The following is a 12918-nucleotide window of genomic DNA, read 5'->3' as shown; positions in this document are numbered from 1 at the left end:
TAGTGTGATTGGGCCATCTGAACATCCTACCTATATAAATCCCAGCAGGAAGCATGTTTTAACAGTGTGATTGGGCCATCTGAACATCCTACCTATATAAATCCCAGCAGGAAGCATGTTTTAATAGTGTGATTGGGCCATCTGAACATCCTACCTATATAAATCCCAGCAGGAAGCATGTTTTAATAGTGTGATTGGGCCATCTGAACATCCTACCTATATAAATCCCAGCAGGAAGCATGTTTTAATAGTGTGATTGGGCCATCTGAACATCCTACCTATATAAATCCCAGCAGGACGCATGTTTTAATAGTGTGATTGGGCCATCTGAACATCCTACCTATATAAATCCCAGCAGGACGCATGTTTTAATAGTGTGATTGGGCCATCTGAACATCCTACCTATATAAATCCCAGCAGGACGCATGTTTTAATAGTGTGATTGGGCCATCTGAACATCCTACCTATATAAATCCCAGCAGGAAGCATGTTTTAATAGTGTGATTTGGCCATCTGAACATGCTACCTATACAACAGAGCCATTAACCACGTAAGGTAGCATATTCTGATAAGTTAGCACGGATTGATAGACAAGACTATAAATTTACGCTACGGTAGGATGTTTTGACAGAACACCGTTTCTCCTCCCCAACATTTTTCTTTTGTTAAGCTTACTGTTATCAAGGCATGGTAAATGAACAGTAAACCTTACCTGATGACTAATCTTCCCGTTTCCCTCTCATTGATTTATTTGGGTTGTCATGGCAGAAGTATTAAACAATGCCTTTTATTAGAACATAAGCATTTAAATGCAGTAATTGTATTTGAATTAGTTAAATATGAGTGGGCAACTCTTTTCGTCCTGGTCGCGGAACACTGGACCAGCTCTTTATCCTCTCAAGGATACTTGAGGGTGCATGGGAGTTTGCCCAACCAGTCTAGATGTGTTTTGTGGACTTGGAGAAGGCATTCGACCGTGTCCTTCGGGGTGTCCTGTGGGAGGTGTTGCGGGAGTATGGGGTGTCTGGACCATTGCTACGGGCCATTCGATCCCTATACAACCGTTGCAAGAGTCGGACTCGTTCCCGGTGGGTGATGGGCTCCGCCAGGGCTGCCCTTTGTCACCGGTTCTGTTCATAATTTTTATGGACAGGATTTCTAGGCGCAGCCAAGTGGCGGAGGGCTTTCACTTTGGTGGCCTCAGAATCTCATCTCTGCTTTTTGCGGATGATGTGGTTCTGTTGGCTTCATCGGGTGAGGGCCTCCAGCTCGCACTGGAACGGTTCACAGCCGAGTGTGAAGCAGCGGGAATGAGGATCAGCACCTCCAAATCTGAGGCCATGGTTCTCAGCCGGAAAAGGGTGGAGTGCCCACTCCAGGTCAGGGATGAGTTCCTGCCCCAAGTGGAGGAGTTCAAGTATCTCGGGGTCTTGTTCGCGAGTGATGGGAGAAGGGAGCCGGAGATCGACAGACGGATTGGGGCTGCAGCTGCAGTAATGCGGACGCTTCACCGGTCCATCGTGGTGAAGAGGGAGCTGAGTGTAAAAGCGAAGCTCTCAATTTACCGGTCGATCTACGTCCCTACCCTCACCTATGGCCACGAGCTGTGGGTAGTGACCGAAAGAACGAGATCGCGGATACAAGCGGCAGAAATGAGCTTCCTCCGAAGGGTGGCTGGCCTCTCCCTTAGAGATAGGGTGAGAAGTTCGGCCATCCGGGAGGGGCTCAGAGTAGAGCCGCTGCTGCTCCACATCGAAAGGAGCCAGCTGAGGTGGTTCGGGCTTCTAACAAGGATGTATCCTGGGCGCCTCCTGGGTGAGGTGTTCCAGGCATGTCCCACCGGGAGGAGGCCCCGGGGCAGACCCAGGACACGCTGGAGAGATTATATCTCTCGGCTGGCCTGGGAACACCTTGGTGTTCCCCTGGATAAGCTGGAGGAGGTGGCTGGGGAGAGGGAGGTCTGGGCCTCTCTGCTTAGGCTGCTGCCCCCGCGACCCGGCCTCGGATAAAGCGGATGAAGATGGATGGATGGATGAGTGACCATCCTCTGACCATGACAAGACTGCATTTGCTCTAAAAAATTAATAAAAATTTAGACATATTGTTGTCATTATTTTTACTCTTCAATTTTATGTGTTTTTTCTTTAAGATGGTATCAGAAGTTGCTCCTCCACCATGAAAAAAACCATCTGCATGTATTCTTTCACTACATCCACGATTCTCCTCTGTGGTCTTCCTCATTCATCCTGTTTTGAGCTTAATGTTCAACATCCTTTATCTATTAAAATTACAGAAGGAGAAGAAAGTAATCATCAGAGCAGGAATCATGATAAATGATAAATAGATTACCAGTACATACAAACATAACACTTGCATAATTTCTCTGATAACGCTGCATTGGATGGGTTTATTAACTGTGGGCTGAAATTGTGCTACAGTCTGCTGGTGAGGAACTTTTTTGAGTGTTGAATTAAATGTCCTCCACAATCTGTATATGAATTGTCATTAAAACCACAGAGATTCTTACTTATAAAGGAAAGAAAAGTGGGACAATGCCCATCAACATATAGTGTATATTTTCTGAAACATTACAAAGATGCAGGTAATTCTGGGTTCACCTGAATTACAGATTAGACTGGTGGACAAACAGAGATGTTGTGTACAACTGGTGACAGCATCAGTGACAACAAATTCATCAGCAAGGCTGGAAGCAGAATTAGGAGGCGTCAGAGTCAGCGAGGGTCAGAGATCAATGAACAAATTGCCCACCTTCATGGATAATGCATCACCCTCAAAAGGATTCAAAATTTGGGCCATGAAGAACAGTTCAGGAAACCTATTTCATTGTTTCGTCTGTGAAACTGTATAAATGAAATGTAAATTATGTTAAAGGCAAACACATTTGTAAGCCATAAGAAACAAACATGCTTTGCTTTATACCTTCAAACATCTGTATAGATTTGATACATTATTTATTAACTGAATTTGCTAACATGTCTTACATAGTGAGAGTGTTTCTTTTACTGATGATATTTCAATGATATGTATTTTTTATGACTCAATAATGCTCTATCGAACACCTGGCAATAACAGCAGGTGTGGCAATTTTGTAATTTGTTGTTTAAATTTGATATTATTTCAGGCAGTATATTTTCTTAGCCTTTGTCATACTCATGCTTAACCCTCTCAGGCTCAAATTAAGTTTTTGTTGCTAATGCACAAAAGAATACCTGCAGTGGTACTTCTGAGTAAAAAAACCTCATAAAATATGTATGTGGGGTGATCAGGTTGTTAGCTTTTAACTGCTGCAAATCTGCAACGTCTGCCTTGAGAGGGTTAACACAGCAATCTCAGAAACAGTACAGTAATTTTGGGCGTGTGGATCACTGGGTGAAGAGTGGGGGTCACCCAGAGTCAGAATCTAGTGAGATATGTGTAACCTCTTACAGTTTCCTGTAATCTGAGCTCAAAGATGAGAAAATATATAGTACAGTACTGTAAATTTGGTAAATTTTAGTATTCATTTTCTGGAAAACTGTACAGTAATTTTGTGTGTGGATCACTGGGTAAAAAGTGGAGATGGCCTAGAGTCAGAATCTAGTGAAATATCTCTGTCACCTCTTACAGTGTTTGTGTAATCTGAGCTCAAAGATGAGGATATTAAAAGTACAGTACTGAATATTGGGTAAATTTTACTGTAAATTTTCTCGTACAGTAATTTGGGCTGTGGGTCACAGGGTGAAAAGTGGAGATGAACCAAAACTGGGAGTGGATTGTGAAGTACAATAGTGTCAGGACACAAAAGACTGCGTTTCTAAGCCAGTCGGCACCCGTACCGTAATGTGCATAAGAATAGTGCAACAACATTTTAGGTGCGGCTAGCTTGACTGTGTCTTCGTAAGTGAGGGCTCACTTGACCGCGGTCAAATATGGTGCTGGAGAAACAAACTACAGAGAACTTCGTAAAGAGAGTATTGAGTGCTTTGGCGACGTAAATGGACTGGTTCTTATATAGTACTCAAAGCACTAAACTTGCCTCATTCAGGTGTACGCAAGCACTTTTCTCTGTAAGCACTTTCTGTGTAATGTTCACACACATTCGGAGAGCAACTCTGCGTTGGTATCTTGCCCAGGGATATTTGGCATGCAGACGGGGATTGAAGCACCTTCCTCTACTACCTGAGCAAAGCCGCCCCATGTTCGTCTGTGCACAGATTTCTTTCAATACAGTATTATCACAATTGTGCAAAAATACAGGCATGAAAGCTTAAAGTGCGCGATCACAATAAAGGTGACGTTCAGAGACTGACTGAGTGATCTGAGAACTCATCAGCGCTCATCACTGCCTTCACTTACTTGCTGCTATGGGTGCAGGAATAACACAGTTATGCAGTTACTTTCTCAGTCTGCTAGAGCCTCCACTTGAACGCAAGAACCTTCATTTATCTTCTCAAACGGAATTCAAAATGTTTTTTACAAATTGAAGGATTAAGATATAAATCGTAGAAGCATCGATCCACACATTCAAAGAAGAACAACCCAACAAACTCTTCATAAAACTCCAAGAGATATGAAAATCTTTATTTCTGTCTATTCTGTGTTGTTAATAACATCACATCTTCACATAGTAGCAAAAACATATTAAAAAAACATTAATCTCAACATGCATACTGTACTTCAAGTTTCTCTCATGGAAAGGCCAGTGTTACTTTTATAGTATCCTTTCCATAAATATCATAAATATCTTTACCCATGTAGTGGAATTATTTCATTTTTTCATTTTAGTTAACAAGTATAATGTGACCACATTCACTTTTTATCAGGACAAGCTACACCACCACGGTGGTTAGCATACAATAACACCGCCTTGTTCTCAAAGCTTCTTGCTAACTGTACTTTTTTCTGAGATGTTCTCTTTAAGTAAGGATACTGAGAGTGTAAGCAGTGTATACGGTCACATCACGTGCTTAAGGTTGTGTTAGCACTGATAATTCCTTCACAGTTCTTTAAAGATGCTGAAGTCATCATATCAGCTGTAAATGCAGTGCTGCTGCTGTCCTTACGCTATACTTTCAAGCATCACACTTTCTTACTGACCAGTTTATTTCCACTTTTTATGCTCTAGTATGGTGTGACTGAATGAAGTCAGCAAACCAAATTCTGTCCATCTGAGGATGAGAAAAAACTTGCATGCAATGGGAAGAATGAGATGAAGATGGCTCCTATGCTTTAGACGTGGCACTGTTTCTGCCATTGTAAGTACGCTAATGCTTGAAAGATACATTAAAAGTCTGACACTTCACTCTTCAGCTGGAGCGTCCATCAAGTTTTACATTCCAGGTTTCCTCGTTGGGATTACGACTCAGACGATGATGTGAAAAATTAGTTATTACATTAAACCCATAAAATCAACACTGGCAAAAAAGCCGTGCACTTCACAGAACAGCTTTCTATGGCCGAGCAGCTCCTGCAGGTGTAAGGTGTAGGTGTCACAGCACTCTGGTCCAAAGAGTTTATGTGCAGCATGCAGACAGAAAATGGCTTTACAGAATATGACTGAATGTTGAGGCACCAAAACACACTCAGTCTGCCCCTCAGTCTGATCAAGAAGAAAACCTGGCTGAGCGCTTCATAACATCAGTATGATGATGTCCCAGAGGCCATGTTCAGGTTATTCTCCCGTCCACACTGAGCGGGCGGATCAGTGGAGTCTGCATTAGCTTTAACAGAAAGGTCTGATTTAAGCAGGTAAGCTGAATAGACAAGAAAAGCTAGAAAGCTTTATCAACTATAACCCCAGCGAGGACCTTGACAGGTGTCTTGTGTACAGGTGAAGGCTGGACAGTCAGCAGGATACCTTCCTAACATTTGTCATTCCCAGCATTGAACCGTTTCCTGGCACAGCCTCAGTGAAACAGAGCATCGTTTCCACCCCACAGTTACAGACAGGCTGTGCTTTTCTTTGGTAACACCGTCGAAAGAGAAGCCCCGTGTCCTCTCTCAGTAGCTGCTTTCGTGTCCTGTCAGGATGTACAGGCTGCTCAGTGCTGACGGGTCATCAGTCGGTGTGCTCTGAAGGATGATGTCTCTGCACATTGTCAGCAAATGAGAAGGAGATGAGTTGTAAAGGAGAGCCAGAGAAAGGCAGTACTAACCTAAAGCCAGTGCCTCCACCTGCTTCTACTCCTCCCACCTCTAGTACTAACACTACTCTACTGATACTACAACCACTGTAGTTTGACTTTAATGCTACACACTGGTACAGTACTGGTACACTTACTGGAGTTTTACTCCTGTTCCTGCTCATCACCACGCCTACTACTTTTTTAAACTTTATGATAAGTGTGAACATTTACACAACAGCATACAAACAAGTTTAAAGTAGAAAAAAGGAAGCAAAGAGCTGAGAAATACATAAAACATAACACAGAAGAAAAAGAAACCTTTGCGAGGATTCCTTCTACACCCAGTTTGAGTAAAAACTAACTGAAACACAAGGAAAGAAGATAAGATCAACTAAATAAGGGTTGGCACAGTTGTATAATAATACTTAGTACTGGCAGCCACCAGCGCTAAGCCTCAGCCTCCCAGTAGACACACCTATGGTACCGATTTAAAATCCTACATGTCTTTGTTCTCAGGTTATCACGTTCACAAACTTTGGTGTCCACGCTATTTGCCTGCCAGGCTGACAATGATTTAGATCACAGAAATCCAACAACATTTTTAAGCTGTTATTCCTGGTTTCACAGTGGAAAACTCCGGGTAACGTCCATTATCTTTGCTCCTGTATAAGACTTTCCTGAATGCTGAGGTTTGGTCTTCCACATGAAATTCAGTACTTTTGTTTCAGTTTCATTAATGATGCATTGATTTTGGACATCTATGTAATATATATGTGATACACGACAGTCTTTGAGTCCGTCCTTCTCATATATAATCTCACTGTTTTTGCACTTCAGAAGATTCCAGTAATGACTGATTTAAAAAAGATTGTGAAATATTTCTAATGAACTCACCACGATTCTTATTTCAAACTTCATTAAGAGCTACTGGATCAACAGGGGTGTCCTGGATTTGTTAGTAATATAATATAGTAATATATTATTATTAGTTTTAATTATTTAGTCAAAAATCAGATCCAGACTGCTCTGAAAGAAATCAAAAAGAAAAGGACATTTTCTGAAGACTGAGCTTTAATGCCAGATATCTATACGATCCAAATGTAAACACACACTTGTAGTTACTGAAATTATTCATTTTCACAGGTTGTGTGTCAATTGTTTGAGAAAATCTGGTGTTAATGTCCCCTCCCCCCACAAAAATGATCAAAAGGAAGTGCTGAGGTTATTATCAGGATGTCCTAAAAGCTCTCAGTTAATCCAACATGCTGCAGCGAGAGTCCTGACAGGGACTAGAAACAGAACATTTATTGGCTCCAGAATAAAAGATTCAAAATCCTCACATAAAAGGTTTTGAATAATCAGCCCCTGTCTTATCTTAATGACCTTATAGTACCATATCACCCCATTAGAGCACTTCGCTCCGAGTATTTAAAAGTAAAATGGGAGCCAGACCCTTCGGTTTCCAGGCCCCTCTTGGTAAATGGTAAATGGACCGGTTCTTATATAGTGCTTTTCTACTCTGAGCACTCAAAGCTTGCCTCATTCACCCGTTCACACCCATTCATACTCTGACGGATGCACCGGAGAGCAACTTTCATGCAGGATATCTGGCATGTAGACGGGGAGTAGGTGACCTGCTCCCCCACCTGAGCTACAGCCACCACTTCTGTGGAACCAGCTTCCAGTTTGGGTTTGGGAGACGGACACCCTCTCTACTTTTAACATTAGGATTACAACTTTCCTTTCTTCCCTGAATCCTCCCTTAGTTAGCCTAAGTCTAGGCTGCTGGCGGGTTCCCCTGATGTGTTTCTTCTTCAGTCGCCCTTTTCACTCACTATCTGTTTATACACCTCTCTGCATTCAATCATTAGTTGAGAATATTCTCTGGCTCTCTTCCCCAGATTGTCTTTGTCCCGTCTTCCTCCTCTCACCCCCCAACCGATTGCAGCAGATGCCCGCCCCTCCCCCAGCCTGGTTCAGGTTTTCACCTGCTAAAAGGGAGTTTTTCACCTTTGTGCACCATAATTGCAGGGCCTTTACCTTACAATATACAGTGTCTTGAAGTGACTATTGTTGTGATTTGGTACTAGCATAAAGAAAATTAACACTAAGGAAAGTAGTTTTCTGTACAAAGTGTCAGGTAGACGGTAGTTGGTAACTTTAATGGCTGGTTTTTTTTGGAGGGCTGCATGCAAACACATTTCCTAAATCCTTGGATCTGAGTAACCAACAGAACAAACACTCTAGTGTGACTCCTGCTTTAATGCTACCATTAATGCTAGTAGAATTCATGCTACTTCCACATGCTACTCTGAAAATCATTTCCAGGTCTATTAACAATAGTATCAAGAAAAATAATATCCTGATTACTTCTGATGTTCTAGGATTACTAGTTTCTCACAGTGATTGATAGCTCTTGTCAGCATACTGTTAACATACCTGTTTGTTCCCAGAACTCTGAACACACGACTCTCATCTGTAATTTCTTGTGTTACCTGCACATAAAGTGAAAATTCACATGTGTAATGACTTAGAACAAATATGATAAGCACATGATACGAGCTCAGCCAACGCTGGATGAATTTACTAGTTCATCACCTCATCTGAATGGAAACTCCTCCCTTTGAGGCCATGCTTCCAGAACGCCAGCACACTATCCTGCAAGCAGACTGACAGAACAGGAGGTGTCACTCAGCTTTCAGGACACACATCAGCTCTCATTCACTCTGTTTGTCACATCATTATTTCTACCTAGTGTTTCAATGGGGAAGTCAAAGACTATTTCTGCAGCCAGCTGTCTGGATGGAAGTCCTTGCAGGTTCACGATCTTTACAGTTCCTGTCCAAACGGTACACAGATTGAGAATGAGCATGAAAGACATTTGAAGGATTCACAATATGCGAGGGGACTTACTTTCCAAGGTGATGAGAACAGTGTCTCGGTCCAGCTGGGTTACCTGCACGGCTCTGAGTGCTCCACTATCTCCTGACGCACGGAAAGAAGGAAGCTTGTTGAAACAAGTTGAAGCTTGAAGCTTCAGGAAGTCAGCAGAGAAATTCAGAAACGGTCCTACCTGGCACTGGAACAGGAGCGCCGTTCAGCTCTATAATATCAAACCTGAGCTGTTGGCCGGTTGGTGGTTTATCATTACTACAGTCTCTCACTCCAACACACAGCTGAGGAAACTCATCTGTTGCCAACACCAGCAGTTCAAATATCGGAAGAGAATCTGGGAGCCTGATGGCGAGTTGCTGTGAAACAGTCACCAAGGAAAACAAGAAAAACTAAATAAATTCTCATGATGGTTAAGTGATGCTTGTTAAACCTGAGCTGAACCTGTTCATACAACCGTCCAAAACAGCACAACAGAATTCTTGTATGATTAGTAAATCTTGAGATTAAAGATAAACCGATGCCATCCACCCATCCATCCACCCATCCGTCCATCCTGCCGTCCATCCATCCATCCATCCACCCATCCACCCATCCATCCATCCATCCATCCACCCGTCCATCCAGCCGTCCATCCACCCGTCCATCCATCCACCCATCCAGCCGTCCATCCATCCAGCTGTCCATCCATTCATCCATCCACCCATCCATCCAGCCGTCCATCCATCCATCCATCCATCCACCCATCCATCCATCCACCCATCCAGCTGTCCATCCAGCCGTCCATCTAGCCGTCCGTCCATCCATCCATCCATCCACCCATCCAGCTGTCCATCCAGCCGTCCATCTAGCCGTCCGTCCATCCATCCATCCATCCACCCATCCAGCTGTCCATCCAGCCGTCCATCCATCCATCCATCCAGCCATCCATCCAGCCATCCATCCATCCATCCATCCACCCATCCATCCATCCATCCAGCCATCCATCCAGCCATCCATCCATCCAGCCATCCATCCAGCCATCCATCCAGCCATCCATCCACCCATCCATCCATCCACCCGTCCATCCAGCCGTCCATCCATCCACCCATCCAGCCGTCCATCCATCCATCCATCCATCCACCCATCCATCCATCCAGCCGTCCATCCATTCATCCATCCACCCATCCATCCAGCCGTCCATCCATCCATCCATCCACCCATCCAGCTGTCCATCCAGCCGTCCATCTAGCCGTCCGTCCATCCATCCATCCATCCATCCACCCATCCAGCTGTCCATCCAGCCGTCCATCCACCCATCCATCCATCCATCCATCCAGCCGTCCATCCAGCCATCCATCCATCCATCCATCCATCCATCCATCCATCCATCCACCCACCCATCCATCCAGCCGTCCATCCATCCATCCATCCACCCATCCATCTGTCCATCCAGCCGTCCATTCGCCCATCCATCCATCCATCCCTCCAGCCGTCCATCTGTCCATCCATCCGTCTATGCATCCATCCATCCAAGCATCCGTCCATCTGTCTGCTTCCGCTTATCCTTTTTCAGGGTGGCGGGGGGCTGGAGCCTGTCCCAGCTGTCTTAGGGCGAGAGGCGGGGTGCACCCTGGACAGGTCCCAGTCTGTGGCAGGGCTAACACATAGACACAGACAACCATTCGCACACATTCACACCTATGGGCAATTTATCGTTTCCAATGAACCTGTCCCCTAACTGCACGTCTTTGGACTGATGCCACTTTTCCATAATGTTATGACACAGGCGTGTTTCTCCAAGCAGCACTGTGTTAGGGCTGCAGACAGGCTTAACACAGAGCTCTGTTCTCACAGTACATACATTATCTTCGTGAAATGTGCGAGACATTCACAAAAAACCTGTCAATTAGTCTGCTATGTGATCTAATGGTGCATGCTGGCGTTGAACTGTGTGCTGATAACACTGTTCCTGTAGCACAGAAAACACATGGTAACCATTCAGTTACACGAGCTTGGACCCAGAGAAGGTGCTGTTGGTGTTTTTGGACGGCGTTTATACAACGTTTCTTTTATTTAGTCTCTAAAATCTTGTTGGGCTTGAATAAAAAGAATGCATATGTTATTAAAAAATCAATTACATTCTTCAGCTTCAGATTCTGATGTGCTGTCTGTCTACTTTTATGTAATTCAGGTCTAATGGCTGGTTTGCATTGTGGAAATCGGGTTAGAGTTAGAAAGGAAGACATTTATTCAGGTGGCAAGTTCGACAAATTTGTACAAACCTTTAGATGCATGAACTTCTGAAGAGGCTCATACCACAAGAGTAAAACCAGGCCAGATGGGACAGCCCTGCACAGAAATGTGCTATCTGTGTATGGGTTTCTTGCTGAAACAGAGAGAGCAGGACTAAGTGTCTGCAGTTGTTCTCCGTGAACAAACAGACTGACCAGAGTAACTCTGCATTGCTTACCTACACTGCACCTCCTACAACCTTTAGTGTCAGGAATCTTTACAGATATGGCAAACTTTCTGTGGCCAACAGAGAATATCCAGGTCAGAACAAGCAGACAAAATTGGGTTTACAGTATCCTCCTTCCTCAAAATCAGGTGGTAGCATCATACATGACATAATTAATACTGCTGCACCTACAGCTCCTGTTTCCCTGCATCTGTGATGGCGTGTCGTACCTGAGACTGATCCGCTCAGTGAGGCGGTTGGTGCTGAGCGACAGTCTGCTGTGTTTCTTGTGCAGATGTCCTTTCTGTTCAAACAGAGCTGGCAGGCTGTGCGAGTAAAGCTGGGCCGACTTCCCTGCAGGATGGAGCCTTTTTAGAGCAGCATATTATCGAGTGGACACAATGTTCTCCGTTTGTGTCACGCTGTTTGTTACCTGATACGGACATCAGCACATTGTTCATAACATATAGCCATATACATCGCTGAGGGAGGAGCTGTGGGGAAAAGACAAGCAGTTCACTGAGACTTCAAACATCCAGCTTCAGTCATCAGACTGTTCCAGAAACACCATTTCCTGGTTTTCAGTGCTCCTCCTTTCATCAGGAGCTGCACTCCTTACTCAGGTTTTTCAGGGTGATGCGATTAATGACTTGCACTTTTCTGTTATTACTTGCATTTTTACACAATGCTCTTCTACTCTGACTGACACTTTCAACTACCAGCTTGACCACGCATCACTCTTTCCTACCTCAAAACGACCAGTTACACATGTCTGCATGAATTCTGCACGCACGTTTGCACTACAAGCTGCACACAAACACATGCACACATCCATGATTTACTCCAAACCTAACCTTCAGCGCTTTTTAACTTCCAACCCCTTCAGTGGAAACATCGGGAGAAGTTTGCCAGTGTGGGATTATAATATTATTTTATGCCATGTTAGACCCCTAATTGAAGATTGTGAATTATTATGTAGTTTTAGTTTGCATTATTCTCCTGAATTAGAAGAAGGTGATAACTATTGCATTTGTTAAACTGATTTGCATTACATTAGACTGCTGATTTATTGTGAATGAATGATATTGTTTTATGATGCATTATACTGCTGAGTTATAAGAAATACTGTTCGCAGAAAGTCATCGCCTTATTTGTCTGATTAGAAGAGAACAGAACATACTGGAGAGGTTTTCTGCCCCATCTCAGCAGGAGCAGATAAACAGGGAGCCAAGGTCGTAGCTTAGGCGCCGTGTGAGAGAAAGGATGTGAATGTTTAGGCTTTTATGATTAGGTGGGGGCCACTAGAGGCTATAAGAGTTTGATCAATGCTCCACCATTTTGAGATCTGATGCTGTCTGCGTACGGTGTCCATCTCCCACGCGTGTGATCATTAAAATCATCGTTTGACTCAACCCGGCCGGACCAGTGTTGTTATTTTGGTTTTTCCTCTTGTATCCATCC

General features: G+C 43.9%; 1 protein-coding gene across 1 annotated transcript; it reads right to left on the bottom strand.

Annotated features, from left to right (window-relative positions):
* Positions 1-4554: 4554 nt before the first annotated feature.
* Positions 4555-12172, bottom strand: LOC146391710 (mitogen-activated protein kinase kinase kinase kinase 2-like). Its single transcript, XM_084915171.1, has 10 exons — positions 11891-12172; positions 11688-11811; positions 11470-11528; positions 11282-11385; positions 9199-9376; positions 9039-9110; positions 8877-8963; positions 8724-8794; positions 8565-8620; positions 4555-6088 (listed from the first exon to the last, which is right to left on the bottom strand). The coding sequence occupies exons 1-10, from the start codon at positions 11916-11918 to the stop codon at positions 6001-6003; spliced, it is 867 nt and encodes a 288-aa protein (XP_084771297.1). The 5' UTR covers positions 11919-12172; the 3' UTR covers positions 4555-6000.
* Positions 12173-12918: the final 746 nt, after the last annotated feature.

The sequence above is a fragment of the Perissodus microlepis genome, chromosome 3 (assembly GCF_051167445.1).
Source record: "Perissodus microlepis isolate ML-2025 ecotype Zambia chromosome 3, ASM5116744v1, whole genome shotgun sequence".
NCBI classification, from domain to species: Eukaryota; Metazoa; Chordata; class Actinopteri; order Cichliformes; family Cichlidae; genus Perissodus; species Perissodus microlepis.
Note: the sequence above shows the minus strand (reverse complement) of the source record. Positions and strands in the feature narration are given on the sequence as shown.

Excerpts from the sequence above, each read along its gene's own strand:
- LOC146391710 (XM_084915171.1), bottom strand. The coding sequence starts at position 11,918 with ATGAACAATGTGCTGATGTCCGTATCAG. Across the intron at positions 11,812-11,890 it reads TGTGCTGATGTCCGTATCAG|GGAAGTCGGCCCAGCTTTAC; the intron begins GTAACAAACAGC and ends TCCATCCTGCAG. Across the intron at positions 8,621-8,723 it reads GGAGTTTCCATTCAGATGAG|GTAACACAAGAAATTACAGA; the intron begins GTGATGAACTAG and ends CTTTATGTGCAG.